Source organism: Bombyx mandarina, chromosome 25 (genome assembly GCF_030267445.1).
Source record: "Bombyx mandarina strain Sakado chromosome 25, ASM3026744v2".
Taxonomy (NCBI): domain Eukaryota; kingdom Metazoa; phylum Arthropoda; class Insecta; order Lepidoptera; family Bombycidae; genus Bombyx; species Bombyx mandarina.
Genome location: NC_143231.1, coordinates 3910475 through 3932448, shown reverse-complemented (window position 1 = coordinate 3932448; position 21974 = coordinate 3910475). Strand labels below are relative to the sequence as shown.

Genomic DNA, 21974 nt, shown 5'->3' with positions numbered 1-21974 from the left:
CGGTTGAGAAATAGATGATAAAAAGGTAACTGAATAGTTTTGTTTTTTATTGCAAACAATTCTAATGCTAATTCTTGGTATTATTTGCGTGGTCATACCAACATTTATGAATTTATTTCTGAACACAATTTTGGGTTTTTAATTGGCAGCCGTTTAATATGCCATTGTCAATGTCCAATAGTTATTACCGTAACTTGTACTGTTAGCTAAACCTGTTTGTTTTTTGTTCATAAGATGACTAATTTTCATACTCAAACATTTCGGATACGTGTCACTATCATGTATTATCTTTGAAAGAAAGATTAGTCGTTATGTAGTGGTAGTTTCGACTTTATTACTTCGAATTTAGGAATGACGAGTCTTCTTTTTCGCCACCTTATCCCACTAGGTGGGGTCGGAACAGCTAATTTTTCTCTTCCATTCTCTTCTATCAGCCGTCAACCCAACACTCATTCTCTCTCTCTCATATCGTCATTCACACACTCCATCCATGTCTTCTTCGGTCGATCTCTTCCCCCTCTACCTTGCACTATCATTTCCATACATTTCCTAGTCACATGCATCTTCTCTCTACGCATCACATGTCCATACCACGCTAACCGTCCGCTCTTTAATTTGTTGATTACCGGGGCTACTTTCATACTTCCTCTGATATACTCATTCTTTATCTTGTCCATTCTTGTCACTCCACACATCCATCTCAACAGTCGCATCTCTGCGGCATGCACTCCTCTTTCATGCTTTACTTTCGTCGCCCAACATTCAGATCCATACAGTACGACAGGTCTAATGATCGTTTTGGAAATTTTTCCCTTTACGAGTAAATTCCAAAATATAAAAGAAACGAAAAATATTTTAATTGCAAATTTGTCTTTGGAAATGGTTACAAAATATATATATTGGCATTGCTGTGAGTCAGTTACTTTGTTTTTGAACGAGATTGTACATACAGCTTGTTTGCTCTTTGCACGCCCACTCTATACATATTCGGAGTGTGCGAGTCAAATACGAACCAGTAAAAATGTCGCGTCTGTTTAACCCGATTTCGCGGCTATGAACGATTTTTCTCCTACCTATTGCTGGTAACCTCGGGGTGTTAGGATAATTTCACCGAACGTGAGAGCTTTACGTTGACAATTTATCTGGAATTGTTGAATATCTTCCAATCGTTGTATCTACAGTGCGTAATCACGTCATTACGGATCCTCTCGATCCATTAACGGTGCTTTTAGGTACCACAAGCACCGGTCACCGTCCTCGTCGAACCCGTCGCTTGCGATGAAGAGCTCGACGAGCGAATCAACCCATAGACACAGCTCACTGAGTTTCTCGCCGGATCTTCTCAGTGGGTCGCGTTTCCGATCCGGTGGTAGATTCTGCGAAGCACTGCTCTTGCTAGGGCCAGTGTTAGCAACACTCCGGCTTGAGCCCCGAGAGCTCACCTAGATCTTAGGGCGAAGCTGAAATAACCTCTCAATCAGCATAGATACGAAGAAAAAAAAAGTGCGTGAATTTGACTTTTATTAACAAAGGCTACCGGAAACTTCGATATTAATAATATTTTAACAATTAATAATAACAATACTACTTTTTATGTTAATGAAAGTTGCTAACTAATTTTAAGCCCTTAAAATTACTGAGTAGATGTGTGTATCGGTTGTACCAATCTCTCTGGCTCGCTTTGAATATATTTTATCCATTATATTTGTTTGAATCCGAATTTATTTGTTACTTGCATTCTATATTTTATTATCGTAATATCAAGAAACATCTAGAAATCTACTGTCGGCCTAAATCGCTACATCTTTTGTTTTATTAAACACCATACTACAGACGCACGATCTTCATGTCACGTCAACAATAAACACTTGAATAAATCAATAGGGTTTATGTGAACAACAAAAAAGTGAAAGCGTGTTGTAAACGACTTGTTACCGGAATTGTTCGACAACGAGTATCCCACGTGTGACGTCTCCCGTCCAACAAGCCAGGCATTATTTGTACTCCCACATAGTGGAGTTAAGAATGTAGCGTTTTCGTAATCCATACTATTTCATGGGAAGGCTTGGCCTACGACGGTGTTTTATTGCCATGTGAGCGGTAATTGACGCCTTTTTAATCTTAGTTGACGTTTTGACGTTTACAATTTGATTATGGTGTTGCGGTGAAAATATCGTCGCGGTCGAAATTGCTATTTGAGTCGTCTATTATCAAAGGTGGCAATCTGTGCATTTGGACAAAAAAATTTTTATTGATATGTCAATACAGATTGATTTGAATATAATCGTCTCCTTCAAAGAATACGGTTCAAAACCTGCATTAAATATACGTTAATACTTAACCTGTTATTTATCTAAGATGTCGTTCAGAAGAGTTTTGTGACTGCCAATGGAATACAAAGTCAATAATTCGTTTTTCTGATTTACCAATAATTGTCCAATAGTCACATTGCCGGCTTTGATAATAGTCGACTCATTTATTGTTCCTACCAACCTCGGGATGTTATGCCAGTTTAACCGAGCGAGTAGGTGAGCTCACTCAGCTCTAATCTGATGGCGATGCTAATACAGTGCTCCGCAGAATATACCGCCGGATCAGGAACGCGACCCATTGAAAAGATCCGGCGAGAAACTAAGTTTTTTTTTATCGCCTAAATGGGGATCGAGCTCACATTCCACCTGGTGTTAAGTGATTACTGAAGCCCATAGACATCTACAAAGTAAATGCGCCACCCATCTTGAAATATAAGATCTAAGGTCTCAAGTATAGTTACAACGGCTGCCCTCAGCCTTCAAACCGAAACACATTACTGCTTAACGGCTGAAATAGGCAGGGTGGTGGTACCTACCCGTACGGACTCACAAGAGGTCCTACCACCAGTAAAAAAGTAAAGTGGGCTGTGTCTGACGGTTAGTTTGCTCATAGAGCCCTTCGTCGCAAGCGACAGGTTCGACAAGAACGGTAATCGGTGCTTTTTAAGTACCTAAAAAAACCGCTGGTTGATCTGAAGGATCCGAAATGACGCGCTTAGAGCGACAGCGACTGTATAACGTTCGGTCCGCCGGATCGGGTATGAAGTTTTCGGCGGTTTTCTCTTTGCATTAATAGCCAACAAAAACTGTTGGTTATAGAAAAAGATGCGTATAAAATCATTTTTTACGTCAACGAAACGTTGTAGTGAATAATGTCATTCAATCGGGAATTCGGGAGGGCGTTTCCTACCCACCCATTAAATATCGGGGGATGGGTGCCCCACAAAAGAACAGTTTCAAAGGATAGGTCGTGGGCGAGTGCGGTGCCACTCTCTCTAATGCCTCGTGGCCTAAGTCATAAGCTTATAGCTATTAGCTATATTTTATTTGTAATTCAGAAACTTAACTTTAGTGTCTTTAATTCCATGTAATTTGACTTACATTCTTAAGTAAATTAAATGAACATTCCACAATCCCTCAAATGTGTGGAAAGGAAAAAAATTAAATACTAATACACTAGTCAATCTCAACAAATCAATTTAAAACCTAATTTGGATAAAAAGTATCTCCAGATTCGGACGTCGTAATGTTCTCAACCGCTCACATTTCGGAACGATAAGGGATTTCCAAAATCACTAATTCAATCACTCTCAAATTTTATTGATAATGTACCATAACAATCCGTTACAATGTTTTTTTGTGTGTATGTAATAAATTTTGGATACAACGCATCAGCCTATGGCTCGGTCCACTTTTGTGTGTCTCTCTCTTGAGGACAGGCTTTTGAATCTCGTCATTGACAGTGTCACTAGCCATCTATTGAATAAAGCAATTGCTCTAATAATAACTGGGAGACAGGAGAAAACTTTGAGGGGGGGTAGTTGCTAAATTCGCTATTCAATTATCTTTGGCTATGTTGACTACACGTATTTAGATAATGAAATATATTAGCTGTTTATTAAAACGAATAAGTTAATATAGTTTACCCCGGGAATCATCAGAGTATCAGAGTAGAAGAAACAATCTCTACCACTTTTAAAGTTAACAAAGGCGTGAGGCAAGGCTGCATATTATCTCTTGTTGTACTTGTTGACTTGTGGAGGCTGGGATGGTGGAATTACCATTGGTGGGGTAAAATTGACCAACCTCCGATACGCCGATGACACCACTCTTATCGCGGCTAATGAAAGCGAGATGGCTGCTCTCGTGAGCAAGCTTGAAAACATTAGCGTCGAACTTGGCCTTGCCATTAATTGATCCGAAACAAAATTATGGTAATAGACCGCATGAACAAACACGGGGTCACTGCATCTTAAAATAAAGGAAAGATTCATATACCTGGGCTCCATGATTGCGAATACTGCGTGCGATTGAGCGAACCTGAGATACGAAGACGTATCGGGATAGCAAAATGTGCCATGTATCAGCTTTATAGCATCTGGTCCGACAGAACCATCTCCATAAAAATCAACTTGTTAAAAGTCTTAAGTTTTCTATATTCTTATATGCGGCGGAGACACGGACTCTAAAGAGGCTGATCGAAGTCGTGTCGACGCGTTTGAGATGTGGTGCTGGAGGAAAATGCTGCGGATTCCCTGAACGGGACATGGGACAAACGCATCAATCCTGGAAGAACTAGGTGTCTCGACAAGACTCTCCACCACTTGACTACGTAGGATTTTCTAGATTTTCGGTCACGTTGTGAGGAAAAAGGGTGAAAATCTCGAAAGACTACTCATCACCGGCAAAGTGGGAGGAAAGAGGCCTAGGGGGCGCAGTCCCTTGCGCTGGTCCGATCAGATTAAGACTACTTTGGACTCCAGCATCAATGACGGTATCGACTGCGCGGAGGACAGTAAGGAATGGAGGAACATAGTCCTAACAAAAGTGCTCCGTAAAGGTCACGACCCTCAGCACTGAGGAACACGACGCACGGAGGACGGAGATATATATTTTAATATTTATTGTACGTTGGTCTAGTGTTAAGCAAACTTACCACTGTACCATCAGGTCCGGATTCAATTGGTGCTTGTTTTGTGTGTTAACATCAAAGAAGGTAATATTTGCTCCGAACCCTTGAAGTGTATACTGCTAAACTTGATAACATTACTTTTTACTTCTTGCATTGCATCACGTGAATTCTCAATTATGTTGCCTAACTACTCATCCACCCTTCAAACTAGAACGTATGAATACTTCACAGCAGAAATTGTTGTTCACTGATGGTAGGGCGCCTTGTAGTAGTAGATGATACCACCGTTCCGCCTATTTCTGCCGTGAAGCAGTAATGCGTTTCGGCTTAAAACACCACGGGGCAGCCGTTGTACTATAGAAAACTGAGACACAGAAGTCAAGTCTTTTTTTTTATTGCTTAGATGGGTGGACGAGCTCACAGCCCACCTGGTGTTAAGTGGTTACCGGAGCCCATAGACATCTACAACGTAAATGTGCCACTTACCTTGACATATAAGTTGTCGGGTCTCAGTTATAGTTACAAAGGCTGCCCCGTCCTTCAAACCGAAACGCATTACTGCTACACGGCAGAAATAGGCGGGGTGGTGGTACCTGCCCGTGGGGACTCACAAGAGGTCCTACCACCAGTAAAAAGGTGGGTGGTGGAATTTTTGTTGATGTCTATGAGCTCCGGTAACCACTCTACACACAAGTTGGGCTGTGATTTCGCCAACCAATTTAAGCAATAAACAATGACATACACCCGGTACCTACCACTAAATATCTAATTTAAAAAACGCGCGTTCACATTAATACATTGTACATTAGTTAGATACCTACGTTGTTATATTGAAAAGGACAATGCCCAAAAGTGGGCCAACTTTATGTCAAAACTATTTGTACTTGAAAAACTATGCCTTATTTTTTCACGTTGTTTAGTTTATGTATCAACATTTCTTTCAACCTGGCATTGTTTTCCAAAAAAATAAATTACTTATTTGAATACATCCCAAAACTATCCATGCCATAGTTTTTAAATTCGCCAATAGGCAAAGGGCTTAGCCCATACAGCTTTATAGCAAACCTATATGCTGTCAAACGAAAGAGATGTTAGTGACTAACAACAAATTAAAAAAAAAAAGCTAATGTTTATGATTCACAGGCTGCTTAGTTTATTTTTGTTCAATTCAATATTTATATATTGTAATAATAATTATTACTTAAAACCATGAATAATTTAATATTTTTAGATATTAATGATTCCATTAATAAAAATATCAATGGCCTACCATTACTCTATTCTTATTATATATGATCAGAGAGTTTTGGCAGCAACCCGAGTGAAGCGTCACTTGAATTTTTATTTTTATGTTTTTTTAATAGTTTATTGTGTAATTTGTATTATTTGTATTTGTAATATTGTGTATAAAAGGTCTGCGTAAACTCATGCTCAGTCATTGTGGTATTCGTCGAGTTGACGTCAAAACTCCCAAAAAGCAATAAAAAGAGATACACCGGCTTTTTATTGACATAAAAATATATAACTTCGACAGACTAGGCTGTATAGGCTACGCTCTTTGCCTACTTATTGGTGAATTTAAAAACAACAACAACAATATCGTTGCCAGCTTCCGGATTTTCATTTTATTATTATTATGAGGATATAATAATAATAAAATGTACGTAAGGGCTTATTTCTAGCAACATTAACCACAATTAACTTATTTAATACTGTAAATAATTATGAGAGCGATTATTGATTTCGAAGAAAACAATTAACAACTTAATTTTAGCTGCAGAAAAAAACAGATTTATCTTAAACATGGGTGAGAATATATAAAATCGTTTTCTGAATATGAAACGATATTTCTTTGTCTATCAAATTAAGTTAAAACCATCATGACAGGACAACTTTTTTAGGGGCCCAAACGCCCATAGAAAATGGGCATTGTCCTTTCGTGAAAATAGTAGTGAACTTTGAGACACATAAAACAGATTAACTATTCCCGTATTACGTGTTAAAAGCAATAAAAACCGTTTAATACATCGATCAACAAGATAAAGTGATATTCGAGAAGGTTCGGGGGAGCCTCGGGGCTGTTTAGGGAGCGAAGGGAAGGTGAATGTAAATTGAAACGCGATTGTAAAGTGGTTATTCTTAAATCTTTCGATATTTAAAATTTTAAAAATACATAATTATTATAATTTTTTACTTAAGCTGATAGCCCTGAGAGGCTATTTCAGCATAACCTTAAGTAGTAGGTGAGTTCACGGAGCTCAAACCTGACGACGTTGCTAACACGAACCCTAGCAAGAGCCGTGCTTCGCAGAATCTACCACTGGATCGGAAACGCGACCCACTGAGAAGATCCGGCGAGAAACTCAGTGGGCTATAATTATAATAAGTGAATCTATACTAATAATACATAGATACTGCATATAAAGGGTTTTGAAAACTTTTATTAGTCTTTGTGATTTGACTCGATGAAACAGAATGTACCTTCGAAAAGCGACGCTAAAAGATTGGATATGAATACCTGCGATCGAAAATAGAGAACCTAGGTATGGAGCGGTCACTGTCGCCCTAGACATCAGCAATGGATTATCCCTGAAAGAAGAGCCTTGTAAGAAACACCGTGGAGGGAAGTTAATTTCGACTCACACAATCGTCAACACAAATCAATAAAGGATCCCTTAGTTTGTCTCGAAGTTACACGAACAATTTATACCACGGAGTATCTATGCATATTCCGTTTTATGTTGTTATTTACTGCTGTCGATGCCATACGCAACTTATGGTAATTGTTTACTGTCGCTCGGGGATGTCAACCGCGCCCCGTCAGCTCGGACACGACTTGTCGCAAAGATAATAAAAATAATAGTTGGTAAAACGAAAAAAGTCTTTTATATATCGAGCGATATCATAATATTTTCATAAGAACAGCATGTATTCACTACTTTGAAAATTCACCTGAGAATTATCAGTAATTTTATATTGTATCATTAAAAAATATTTAAAAGTATCATTTGACATTGACGCCATAAGTCAGACATTTTATTTTATATGTTACTAGCGAACCGCCCTCGCTTCACTTCGGAAACTGTAATTTATTATTGATTTCTCCATTATTTAATGGATGTTATTATAAATATAAACCATCCTCTTCAATCACTCTATCCTTTAAAAAAAACCGCATCAAAATCCGTTGCGTAGTTTTAAAGATTTAAGCATACATAGGGATGTAAAAACGTCGTCGTGGCTTAAAGGATAAGACGTCCGTCCGGTGCATTCGTGTCGAGCGATGCACCGATGTTCGAATCCCGCAGGCGGGTACCAATTTTTCTAATGAAATATGTACTTAACAATTGTTCACGATTGACTTCCACGGTGAAGGAATAACATCGTGTAATAAAAATGAAACCCGCAAAATTATAATTTGCGTAATTACTGGTGGTAGGACCTCTTATGAATCCGCAAGGGTAGGTACCACCGCCCCGCCTATTTCTGCCGTGAAGCAGTAATGCGTTTCGGTTTGAAGGGTGGGGCAGCCGTTGTGACTATACTGAGACCTTAGAACTATATCTCAAGGTGTGTGGCGCATTTACATTGAAGATGTCTATGGGTTCCAGTAACCACTTAACACCAGGTGGGCTGTGAGCTCGTCCACACATCTAAGCAATAAAAAAAATATTTAGGGACAGAGAAAGAGACTTTGCTTTATAATATGTAGTGATACACGCGCTTAGTATACGCGTGTGTTACAAACAACTGACCAAACTCTGTATCAACAGCATCAAAATTGTTTACGAAAGAACATTCTGGTACAACCAAGAAACGACCAGCATTACATAAGTTCTCGCCCTTAAACTTCGTTGTACAATTACGTCCGCTACCACAATCGACTTTGAATGCTGCGTCACAGTTAAATAAATTTATTTAGACGTACAATTGGAAGCCTGTTTAGTTTTTAATATGTCTAGACTAAACCTAATAAAGTGAACGAAGTTTATGTATTGTAATTTTCGTTCTTCATATTATCTATATAGATATTAATACGTAAAGCAAAACTTTGTATCCCTTTTTACGAAAATTGTGCGGACGGAGGAGTACGAAATTTCCCACAGTTAGAGAATATAGAGGAGTGCAGAATGCTAATTTTTTTCCCTACTAACTCGCTGATAGCCTAAGAGGTTATTCCAGCTACGACCGGGCGGGTAGGTGAGCTCACAGGCTCAACCTAGAGAATTTGATAACCGCCTAGCAAAACTAGTGCTTCGCAGAATCCACCACCGGATCGGAATCGCGACCTACTGAGAAGATCCGACGAGAAACTCAGTGGGCGGCACACATTAGGCTCTGCCTAGTGGCATCTACTAAATATGCTTTAAATTTCAATAAGCATGCCTGTTTAATTGACACCTGTTGAAATATTGTGATGCTTACGTATGGTGTTTGGGTGCTATTTAGTAGTTTTGATATTATAAGTTATCTTTACCGAAACAAAAATGTTATAGTACTCCTCAATTTGAACAGAAATATACTATAATACCGAACCTAATGATCTTATATAACTTACGTATAATAAATTTTACTTTTGTTGACAGACAAGATGGGGGTGCCGAATGAGAATGACGCCGACCCGGGCGTTCCAGATATGACTATGATGCCCCAGATTACCGAACAGGCCATCAACGACAACCTCAAGAAGCGGTATCTTCGCGACCTCGTATATGTATCCTTTTCGAGAAATACGAGATGGGAATTTTGATGGGATATAACTTTTCGATTCTCAAATATTCCTTTTCTTGGGACAGCATTGTCGGTGCGAATGACAACGAATGTCAAGTCTGACATTTGGAGTTTTGAATTAGTTACAACGAAGTTAATGTTTCATTTTATTTTGCATTACAACCAAATATTTTGAATACTGGAGAAAATGCTCTTGGTTTTATAATTTTCTATCGTCCTTAAGAAAACTTTTCTATTTGATTATACTTTAGCATACTAGTATAGTAGTACAGTTTCGTATACAGAAAATAACATTTATTTTTCTTCTAAAATATCAATGTCCTCTATAAGCCTAATTTAAACATTTAATAAGTTGTCTTCGTTTAAAACATAGAATGCTAAGCTTCACGATATTTGGCGGAATATAAAGTGGCAGATTCAAAACATTACATTCGATTACAATTGTAATTAATCAGTCGTAAAATATCTCAAAACTGTATCATACCTAACCCAACTAAGATAAAAAATCTATCGGTCATAATTTTTCAATAATAACAATTAATTGTTTTTATAGTATGTATGTATATGAAGAAATGGGCTTTATATTAAAATAAACAAATATATTTACAAATGATTTATGTATAAAAATTATAACCTCTGTCTCTCCGATGATTTGTTATTTACAGATTGGTTTAGGTTTATACCGGCAGTTTTAATAAATTATTCTTGCACTCAATCCTGCCAGCCGATCCACCGTATAAAAGTTTGGAGAAATACACAATATAAGCCTTATTGATTAACCCATTTTTTTTACAAAATGAAAGAAATTTCAAAAGGTTCCTTGACTCATGAGCGCAGACATACACTGGCTCAATTCTGGTCGCAGTAAATCCCTACAAGGAGTTGGGATGCTACACAATGGTAAGTGACGATAACATTGTGTTAATTAATTAACAAAAGACAAACAAAAGAGTATGTTCGTTCTTTCAGAGCTATTAACACCTCGTCATTAACATACAATAGTACGTCACTTTCTATGTGTTTATATTTTCCTGTGAAAAAGATGTCACGTTTTTTCACAAGATCTATTTTCCAGCAGCAAAAGGCTCAACTGATTCTATGTAGGCTTTCAAGGAACTACTCTAGAAATTGTCATTCTGCCAGTAATAATACGTGAAAATAGTTTTCTTTACTGTTCAATATAATATGTACCTACTATTTAATTCGTCAAACCGAATTTATTTGGGAATCAATAATGTATTAGGTGATAAGATCTACGACATTGTTTCATTCTATTCGCACAAATATTTGAGGAGTGCACACAAATTTGGCGAGGACCCCGACTCCAATATCGAAATGTACAAACATGATGTTTTGTGTACACAGGAACATATGCAGAACTACAGGAATAAAACCTTTGGGACAATGCCGCCCCATGTGTTTGCGTTGGCCGAATCCGCTTACAGCCTCTTGCAAGTATGTCAAACTTATTTACTTTGATTAAATTGGCAACAATACGTGAACTTAGTGTCATTTTTGGGACTTTTTGGCGGGAACGCGAGGAGTGAAGTTGTGTGATTTGTTTTATTTTGTCTATTTAGTGTTTCTTTGGGTTTAAATGTGTAATATTGTGGTTTATTAACTGTTTAATATCTGTGAAAGTGCACAAATGTGGGAAAATGAAACAAAGCCACTGGACGTAACTTCACGGGATCCTCCAAAAAGTCCACTGAAAAAATCGTAGTAAATGACCACCATTTTACTGAGATTATATTTCATCTCATTTCATTTCATCCCAGTTGATTAATGTCTCAAATTCTTTATTGATGAATATTCTTTTATGAATCTTCATTTCATTTCACTCCTTATTATCATTTCTCATAAAAATATGAATATAAATTAAAATAAGACATGAATTAAAGGTCTCAGTTACCAGGTCATAAAATCCCTTTAAAAAAAGTGTCATTTTTGTATTAATGAATTTTATGACCTGGTAACTAAGCCCTTTAAGACAAGTCTTTAATTTAATTTTAATGAAAACTTTTTATATGAAAAATGATATTAAGAAATGAAATGATGTTGATTAATATGAAACATGGCATGAAATGAAATGAGATGATATGGGATGAAATATAATCTCAGTAAAATGGTGGTCCTTTTTCAGGACTTTTTGGAAGATCCCGGGAAGTTACTTTTAGCGGCTTTGTTTCATTTTCCTATATTTGTGCACTTTCACAGATACTAAATAGTTAGGGATCCACCGTTATTACACATTTAAACCTGAAGAAACATTAAATAGACAAAATAAAACAAATCACACAACTTCACACCTCGTATTCCCGCCAAAATTCCAACTTACGGCCTGGCCACGGGGATCGGCGGTGCGAACAGCGAAGCGGTGGGCGAGGCGACCATTCGCGCAGCACCGTTTGCAGGCCACGGGTACTCACGTTCGCCGCCGCGACTAGTAAGGAAGTCCGACAGCGAAATGTCTATATTGAAATTATCTCGATATTGCTTACAAATTAATAGTTTTTTGGTTCAGGACCTATTATTTGGAAAAGATTGTGAAGTACATGATTTGAATAAGAATCGGAGTATACCTATAGATGGAGAATTCCACAAGAAGTACGAGAAATACTTTGAGTGGCTAGACTTCCAAATAGCTGGTCTAGCTAGTATTTCAGCTATATATATATTTTTTATTGCTTAGATGTGTGGACGAGCTCACAGACCACCTTGTGTTAAGTGGTTACTGAAGCCCATAGACATCCACAACGTAAATGCGCCACCCACCTTGAGATATAAGTTCTAAGGTCTCAAGTATAGTTACAATGGCTGCCCCACCCTTCAAACCGAAACGCATTACTACTTCACGGCAGAAACAGGCAGGGTGGTGGTACCCACCCGCGCGGACTCACAAGAGGTCATACCCCCAGTAATTACGCAAATTATAATTTTGAGGGTTTCATTTTTATCACACGATGTTATTCCTTCACCGTGGAAATCAATCGTGAACATTAAAATTTGTTGAGTACGTATTTCATTACAAAAATTGGTACCCGCCTGATATTCGACTACCGGTGCATCGCTCAACACCGGACGTCTTATCCGTTCGGCCACGACGAGTTTAAAAATATAAAAAAAAAAAATTAATAAAAAATATAAAATATAAAAATTTCGGCGTTCATTTTTCGCGGCGAAAACAACTAAACTCATTTAATCACTGCACTATTCGCCGCGACTACCGCTCGACTCCGTGGCTTGCGCCGTCCTTATTCATGCATTTGTTTTGCTCGCCCGCCGCATCGTAAGTCGCCCGCGCGATTCGCTCGGTACATTCCGCCGGTCGCTTCGCCGGTCGCCGGTGCGCGTGGCTTGTTAGGTACATTTCTATGCGCTTGTTTTAGTCGCTAGACGCTTCGCCGTTCGCACCGCGCGAATATTCGTATCCGCGAATGTCCCGTGGCCAGGCTGTTAGTATCAGAGTTCTTGGCGGGAACGCATGTAGAGATGATGATTATGTGAATCGTTTTATTTTATAATCACGGTGGCTTATTTACTGCTTAATATCTGTAAAAGTGAATAAAATGATCAATATCGTCATTAGTGGCTTCTTGGTTTTTTCATAAAAGTCTGTAAATTCTCACAATTTCGCTGGAACACTATTTCATCGTATCTCGTCTTGTTTCATTTAAGTTTATTCAATCTCATCCTGAAATCAATTTTGTATAAATCTTTATTTATTATATTCTACTTCATTTAACTTTTTAGATTTCCAATTAGATAAATGACCAAAATAATCTAAATAATTACATTGTTTGCCATATTTCTGCAAATATAAAGACGGATTTAATATGTGCTGTCTGTAACAATGTATTTTCGGTATGGGCGAAAATTACTGAAGCTAAAAAAATTGTCTCTTAGAAAAATGAGTGAGGTGTCAGATGTTATTCACGGTTACCTAAAGTGATTCATCCGTTTTGTCTCGAATGTAGATTAGTAATTACTTGTAATTACAGTAGTCACGACTATGACTATGACGTACTCAAGGTTGCGAAATATGTTCTTAGCTATTATAGAAAAATGGCAACTACTTTTAGAATAACAAACAAACATCATCAATACAGTACTTACTATGAGACGAGTATCTTAGCTATCCATAGATTAACCGTGCGGAAGGTGCCGAGTCCATTGTGTTGTTCAGAGAGTTGAAAAATGCCAGTAGACTTGCGATGCTGGTGTGGGCCCCTATTAATGCGCATATTACCCTCACCTCCATTCTCCGCATTCCTCTCTCTGCCAAACAAATGCTTGTAATAAACTCTTATATGTCCGTTTGCAGCGATTTAGCTATGCCCCTGGCATTATTCGTCTAGAGGGCCTAAAAATCGTCACATCTTGAAACTTCGAGCGTATTAAAATTGGTGGTAGTCTAAAAAAAAGACATTTGATGTCCTCGTATCGAGTGATATGGCTATAATTAGGTCACAATCTCGCAGAAGAGTATCAATTATTTAAAAAGATTATGAACCTAAAATACGACACTAACCACTACCAAGATGAAGGAATAGTATAGTTTAATCCAAATAAAAATCCCGCAAAATTATTATCAATATGTTATTCCCGTTCCGGTTTGAAATCTTGGATAGCCGTTACACATTAGACCGAACTCTTGTTTCAAATTCAGTAGTATTCACCGTGTGATATCTATGGGTTTCGGTAATTCCTTAACACCATGTAGACCTTGAACTCAAACCCCAACTGGTACAATAAAAAGTCATATGAAACAAAGCTGCAAAAATGATTACGAAAATTCGGGCTGAACCAATACAGACGGTAATTTATATTTCCTGTTCGTAGAATGGAGAAAAAAATCAATCCGTCGTGATATCCGGCGAGAGCGGTGCCGGGAAGACGGAAACAACGAAACTAATACTTCAGTATCTGTGCGCTGCTGGGGGACAAGCTTCGTGGGCTGAACAACAAATCTTGGAAGCGAACACAGTTTTGGAGGCTTTTGGTAAACAAACGCATACTGTACAGAAACAGAAATGGTGCATTTCTTTTTTTTTATTGATGCACAAAACAAATTACAACCATAGAAATTATAAGTTTAAATATTTAACATAACAATCTGGATTGCAATTCTAAACAGGTGCATACAGAAAAAAATTTACAACTGAACAGAGGCCTAAATACCTTGTGTATATATACATGTATATACATACACACATACGCTCACACACACACACACGCACGCACTCGCACGCACACACGCACACAGACACGAACGCACGCACGCACACACACACACACACACCCACACGCACACCCATATGTAAGTTACTATCTAATTAAATCAAATGTATCATTAACTGGACAATATTAATTATCTGAGAATATTTTTAACTAATTTACAAGACAAGAATTTTCTAGACGTAAAGTTTGTCCAAGGTCCAAATGTTTAACTTGACATCAAGATTTACAATATATTTTTTTAATTACCATTAACTAGATCAAAGAGTTCATCGTAAACATTCCTCACAGGTAACGCAAAGACAGTTCGAAACGACAATTCATCAAGGTTCGGCAAGTTTGTAGAAGTGCGACTCGACCATCGCGGCAGTATCCGAGGTGCCGTACTGAGAGACTTCCTGTTGGAGAGGGCCAGGATAACGGGTCCCGCGCCCAGGGAGACTAACTACCATGTGTTTTATCAACTGGTCGAGGGGGCCAAAGTAAGTTTTCGTCACGATACGGGAAGGATAATGTAGGCAGCGGCTTGGCTCTGCCCCTGGCATTGCTGAAGTCCATGGGCGACGGTAAGCACTCACCATCAGGTGGGCCGTATGCTCGTCTGCCTAAAAGGCAATAAAAAAACCCTGTATAGTTGATGTTTTAGATTTCAAAACCTAATAATTTCTGGGTAATTATGTGTCACAAATGTTTGATCATTAGTTCGGTAACGTATCCAAACATCATAGGACAGAAACGGTACATATGAAACTAATGATTTTCATAAGATCATTCATTTTACTGGTGGTAGGACCTCTGTGAGTCCGCGCGGGTAGGTACCACCACCCTGCCTATTTCTGCCGTGAAGCAGTAATGCGTTTCGGTTTGAAGGGTGGGGCAGCCGTTGTAATATATCTCAAAGCTGGGTGGCGGCATTTACGTTGTAGTTGTCTATGGGCTCCAGTAACCACTTAACACCAGGTGGGCTGTGAGCCAGTCCAACCATCTCAGCAATAAAAAATAAAATAAATGTTTTTTCTTGTTACAGCACAACAATGAGCTGCGGAACACGTTACGCTTACGACAAGAAGTTCACTTCAAATACCTTCGGCCTGAAGATGAAGAGGCTCACAGGGGCCGCGGAGGGGAACAAGGGAAGCTCGAAGCGCTGCAACTGGCATTAACTGTACTCCAAGTACCACCTCACATGTGCGAGGGGCTGTTTAAAGTTTTGGCTGCCGTTCTCTGGCTGGGGAATATTCAGTTTCAGGTATGTATGAAATAATTTAGGAATAAATAGCTGGTGGTAAGACCCCTGTGAGTCCGCACGGGTAGGTACCACCGCCTCGCCTATTTCTGCCGTGAAACAGTAATGCGTTTCGGTTTGAAGGGTGGGGCAGCCGTTGTAACTATAGTGAGACCTTAGAACTTATATCTCAAGGTGGGTGGCGCATTTACGTCGTAGATGTCTATGGGCTCCAGTAACCACTTAACACCAGGTGAGCTGTGAGCTCGTCCACCCATCTAAGCAATAAATAAAAAAAATTGGTAGTAAGAATGGTATTATGCTGTATTGAACCAGGAAAGTCTAAGTTGAATTACAGATAATTTCTAAAACTAAATTACAATAGGCATCCGCATTGTTACGCACTGCAGCTCGGGATAAATAAAAACTTTCACCGAAGTATAAATTAAAATTCATTTTGAATATTACCACACTCGAGGTAGATTTCAATTATCGCAATTCACTTCTTTCGCTTCGGGTAGAACTGATTTATTAACTAACGAACTTCGTGTCGACGTTGCAGAGTCACACACATGTCTACAATTTTCGAGAACATTCCCGATAGCACTAGTTGTTTTAATAATCGTGTCTGCTATTTGGTGACAGATGGCGTTACTCGTATCAGCATAAAAATCCCTACATAGTATAAAACAAAATCACTTTGTCTGTCCCTATATCCCTATCTATGTATGCTTAAATCTTTAAAACTACGTAACGGATTTTGATGCGGTTTTTTTAATAGATAGAGTGATTGAAGGGGAAGGTTTATGTGTATAATAACATCCATTAAATAGTGGAGAAATTTAATAATAAATTACAGTTTCCGAAGTGAAGCGAGGACGGGTCGCTAGTATTGATTATAGCGATCTGTTCCGAAATACCGATAAAGAAATTAAATTCAAATGCATTCTAGTGTAATAATTGAAAATTCTCAGTTGATTTATTGTATAATAATAATTAACATTTTACTGTGGTACAGTAAATACGAACACGTCCAAATAATAATTCGGATAACGGATTTTGTTCAAAATTCTTTTTTTTATTGGTTATATGGGTGGACGTGGTCACAGCCTACCTGGTGCTATGTGGTTATTGGAGCCCATAAGCATCTACGACGTAAATGCGCAATCCACCTTGAGATACCAGTTCTAAGGTCTCAGTATAGTTACAACGGCTACCCCACCCTTCAAACCGAAACGCATTACTGCTTCACGGCAGAAATAGGCAGGGTGGTGGTACCTACCCGCGCGGACTCATAGGAGGTCCTACCACCAGTAAAGTTTAAATTAGAATAACACATAGACTATAATATAGTAGTAATAATAACGTACGACAGGTGGCGCGTTAGACGTTCTGAAGATGAATGCGTGCACATACCTAAAGTCTTGTAAATAGTTCACTACAGGGAAATTTTAACTGTGCTCGCAAAAGTACATATCGACGCTTGAAAGGCAAACGTGACTAAACGAGAATAAGTGCTTTATACATAAATGATAGGCAATAACCATATTCGATGCGCAAAAAATATATATTTCTAGGTCTATTAAAATCATTTCAATCCTACAGCTCTAGATTCGTTAAAATATAGGTATTTCAACTTTAAATTAGTCTACTGTAAAGTTCACGCATTGTCGCTTAGTCACGTTTGCCTTTCAAGCGTCGATATAATCTTGGCAGGATGTTGACGGTGAGCGGTCGTCTCTTGCGCCCGAGGACTCTGAGGCGGTGGAGGCGGTCGCCAGCCTGCTGGGCCTGGCGCCGCCGACCGCAGAGCGAGTGCTGCTCGAGCGACAGATCAACGTGCGGGGAAACGTGACCGACATCCCGCTTAGATTGCACGAGGTAACTAAATCTAATTCGTTGCTTTGCTTCAAATTTATCAGCTTACATTGTCTGCTACGTGAATGTAAGCTGTAGTAATCGTTGCATACGTTTAAAAAAAAATTGGTAAATACTACCCTCGAAAAATAGATACATATATTTATATAATGTATTGTTTTATTCACATCAAAATAAAGTTTAGCCTAGTAAAACTATAGCACAAACCGAGTTGCTCTATGAAGAGAAACAACATTTAAAGCTATTGCTTCACCAGTTTTTATGTTTTTGAAGTGAAAACTTCTTTAGAATCGTTGTGATTTCAAACCGGATGCAACGGAAAAAACGACAGGTAAGAGACACAAATACAAAAATGTGTAGGATGAAGCCAGCAAAGAATGAGACAGAAATATACATACTATTTAATACAGCGCCATCTGTGAGATTTTTTAATACTAACGTGTGTATGAAAGCTCTTGTAGTGAATTTTAATTTAGGATTATACGTGAAATTAAAATATCAATTCACAGAGGGCGCTACCTTACAATTATTTACTAATGATAAAATTTTACATATACTTAAGACGTTTAGGATAATTGTATTTTAATTTTGGAAGGTTTCACTTCTACCACGTGTGAATTGCACACATTTTGTTTTTTTTATATTTCAATATTCAAAAATGTTTTAATATTTCTAATGTTCCTTCTTCTTATGTTTCAATATTCAGATTATCATTTATGTCACCTTTATAACATATTAACCTCTTCTAAGATTTTTGTCATAAATCATATAGTGGTTACATTTATATAAATATTTGGTGGGTATTTTGAAATTGTCGCGTTCAAAGAGTAATGAGATCTCCGATATTTAGTTTCCTACTTGTAAATAATTAGCAAACCTTTACCATATTACTCGTGGTAAGACTTCTTGTGAGTCCGCACGGGTAGGTACCACCGCCCTGCCTATTTCTACCGTGAAGCAGTAATGCGTTTCGGTTTGAAGGGTGGGGGCAGCCGTTCTAACTATACCGATACTGTCTTTGGGCTCCGGTAACCACTTGACACCAGGTGGGCTATGATGCAATAAAAATAAAATAAACTTCTTATAGCTAGATGATGTTGTAATGCCTTGTAACCGAGTTTTAATCCGCGGATTAATTTCAGGCACGCGAGAATCGTCACGCGATGGCGCGCGCCTTGTACTCTCGCACGTTCGCTTGGCTCGTCCGGCACGTGAACAGCTGCTCGGCGCCGGGCCGCGAGGCTCCCCGCGCGCTGGGCGTGCTCGACATCTTCGGCTTCGAGAACTTCGCTTCGAACTCGCTGGAGCAGCTCTGCATCAACTACGCCAACGAGAAACTACACATGTTCTTCAATAATTACGTTTTCGCGTTAGAACAGGAAATTGTACGTCTTTTCTTTTTTATTTTAAGTTGCTTTCAGACTACGTTATACTATAGCAGCCTATACTTAGCCAATAATATATAGTACAGTTTTTTTTTTTTTTTTATGATTGAAGGATTACTGGTGGCCCGGAGGCCTTTCCAGTTTCACCAGGACAGGTGGGCGAGCAAAGGCTCAGCCAGGAGGGGTGGGATTTGCTAACAGCTACCCGAGCGCCTCCGAAGGAGACCTAACAGCTCAAGAGTAGCTGCTTCGCGAATGAATCTACTACCGGATCGGAATCGCGACCCGCTGAGAAGATCCGGCGAGAAACTCAGCGAGCTGATTCATGGGTTAGGTTGCACGGCGAACTCTTTGTCGAGTTCGACGAGTACGGTTACCGAGGTCCCTAAGCCTGCTCCTAGTGTTAGAGCTGAAGGCGTCTAATGCAAAGGTTATTGGATCTGATGGATCCGTAAGGACGTGCCTAGATATAGTACAGTACAGCGTGAACGTGTCCATAACAATGAATGGTGCGCGATATTGTTATGCTATGAGCTATATGCTATTATATTATAGCGTAGTCTGAAAGCAGCTTTGATCACTGTCTAGACAGGCAATTGAGTTAATCGAAATAATGAAAATTCAATTCAATTGAGATTTGGATTATACTAATTACGCTGACACTATTCATTTATTTATAGCAGAGTACCAATCACTTTACAATATGACCACTCATTCCTCGTTCCTTTCAATTTAACAAATCTATATTTACATTAAAATGTGGTCATATAGATTATTCAAAATTTTATGGAATTGTTTACGTCTATAAGTGACAGTAACCCCTTACCATCAGTTAGGCCGTAAACTCGTCTGCTGGCTTAGGCAATAAGAAAACCGTGCCGTAACTTAATGCCTTGAATCATCAAAAACAAATTATTAGCAAAAATCTTAAAAAAACTAGTCTTTATTGTTTGTGCTTTTTTTTATTGCAGTATCGACAAGAAGGCATCGTTTACAATCAGATACAGTTCACCGACAACGCTGCTTGTCTCGAGCTGTTAGAGAAACCACCGAGGAGTCTGCTCAAACTGCTCAGCGAACAATGTCATATGCCGAAGGTAAAAAAGATGCAGTTTTTATTGTTCCGTTTTCTATGATAATTATTCCTACCTTGCTTATGTGTATAATAAAAAAATATCTGACAAAATAATTGTACATAAAAACACGTGTGGCACTCGGGGACCGCCGCGGTAAAGCATAGCACTTTTTATAAACTTATGCAATTATAATTAGACAATGATAATAATTTAATATTAAAGCAATAATAAAATAAGACCACGCTATGTTAATAAACATTAACAAAAGCAAAACATTAACTGTCCCTTTCACACTCATAAGCTAGACCGCGCAAGAGAGAGATGGGCAGACTTTTCATGATGCGCATGCAGTGCGATGTCACGGCGCGCTCTTTTTCACAAACACTACACAAGCGCAACGTGTAAATGTGTTGAACGCGAGCTACATCGTTGGCGGAGTGGGGGTGTTAGGTTTTATTGTCGTAACGGAATTTCTTGATTCGGTCGCCTAGCCGAAATAAAAGCTATGCAATAGCTTAAAAAAATTCAATGTGTTTGTAACAATTTCAATTTCATTGTTAGGGCTCGGACAGCGCGTACCTAACTAATATACAAGGAGAATTCGGCGAACACCAGAGTTTCGTCAAGGGCTCCCGGAGGAAATGGGAGGAAGAGTTCGGGGTGCAACACTACGCCGGTACGGTGTCGTACAGCGTGCACGGTTTTGTCGATAAAAATAGAGATACGCAACAAGACGCCTTCATTGACCATCTAAGTCGTTCGGCGAATCCTTTCGTCAGGGAATTGGCTGATTACGTGCAAGACTTGGCTCCTCCAGGTCATGTGAGTATTAGAAAATTTCATTTCAAATAACGGAAAATAAAAATGTTTTCTCAGACAATACATACATACCATCACGAATAACTTCTACAGATGGAAGAACTTAAATATATTTTTATATAATTATATATTATATATAATTAATTTATACAGGACATGTCACTATCAAGTCCGAATTCAACTGGCACCACGCAGAGGGGCACGTCGAAGGGACGTCCTACTGTTGTCGATACTTTTAGAGCTCAACTGCAATCTCTAGTTGATATGCTACAAGCTACTGACGTTTGGTAAGATAATCATGCAGTTTCTGTTTTTAACCGAAGCTCTCTTATCTTTTCCTAATGCTCTGTTTGTCCTATTCTTTGGAATGTTCCCTCTTATTACGGCTCCAAATAATATTCATAGAAAACTGAAAATAAAAAATCGATATCGTGTAATACTATTGAGATTGTTAGCTTTATCGATGTCAACTTTAATTTCAAATATTTAAACACTATTAAAAATGTATGTCTTATATATTAAAAAACAGTGCGCGTGCAACTTAGTGCACGCGAATGAAGTGAAATTTCTTTTTCGATGTGTAGTAGTATTGTGGTTTTCTTCATTTTTTATTCTTAAATCAGATTACTCTTGTAATAGGGAATGCTGTGTATAAGTGATGCGACATCAAATATACTA

At 38.5% G+C, this 21974-nt stretch overlaps 1 protein-coding gene across 1 annotated transcript in view; it reads left to right on the top strand.

Annotated features, from left to right (window-relative positions):
* Myo81F (unconventional myosin 81F) overlaps positions 1–21974 on the top strand; it is a 113170-nt gene that overhangs the window by 63354 nt on the left and 27842 nt on the right. Inside the window, exons 3-13 of the mRNA XM_028175524.2 lie at positions 9531–9658; positions 10513–10575; positions 11041–11130; positions 14518–14677; positions 15205–15395; positions 15941–16162; positions 17855–18019; positions 19159–19401; positions 20373–20498; positions 21039–21299; positions 21450–21583. Coding sequence (XP_028031325.2) covers positions 9536–9658; positions 10513–10575; positions 11041–11130; positions 14518–14677; positions 15205–15395; positions 15941–16162; positions 17855–18019; positions 19159–19401; positions 20373–20498; positions 21039–21299; positions 21450–21583 — 1778 coding nt within the window. The 5' untranslated portion in view covers positions 9531–9535. The remainder of the gene's footprint in view (positions 1–9530; positions 9659–10512; positions 10576–11040; positions 11131–14517; positions 14678–15204; positions 15396–15940; positions 16163–17854; positions 18020–19158; positions 19402–20372; positions 20499–21038; positions 21300–21449; positions 21584–21974) is intronic.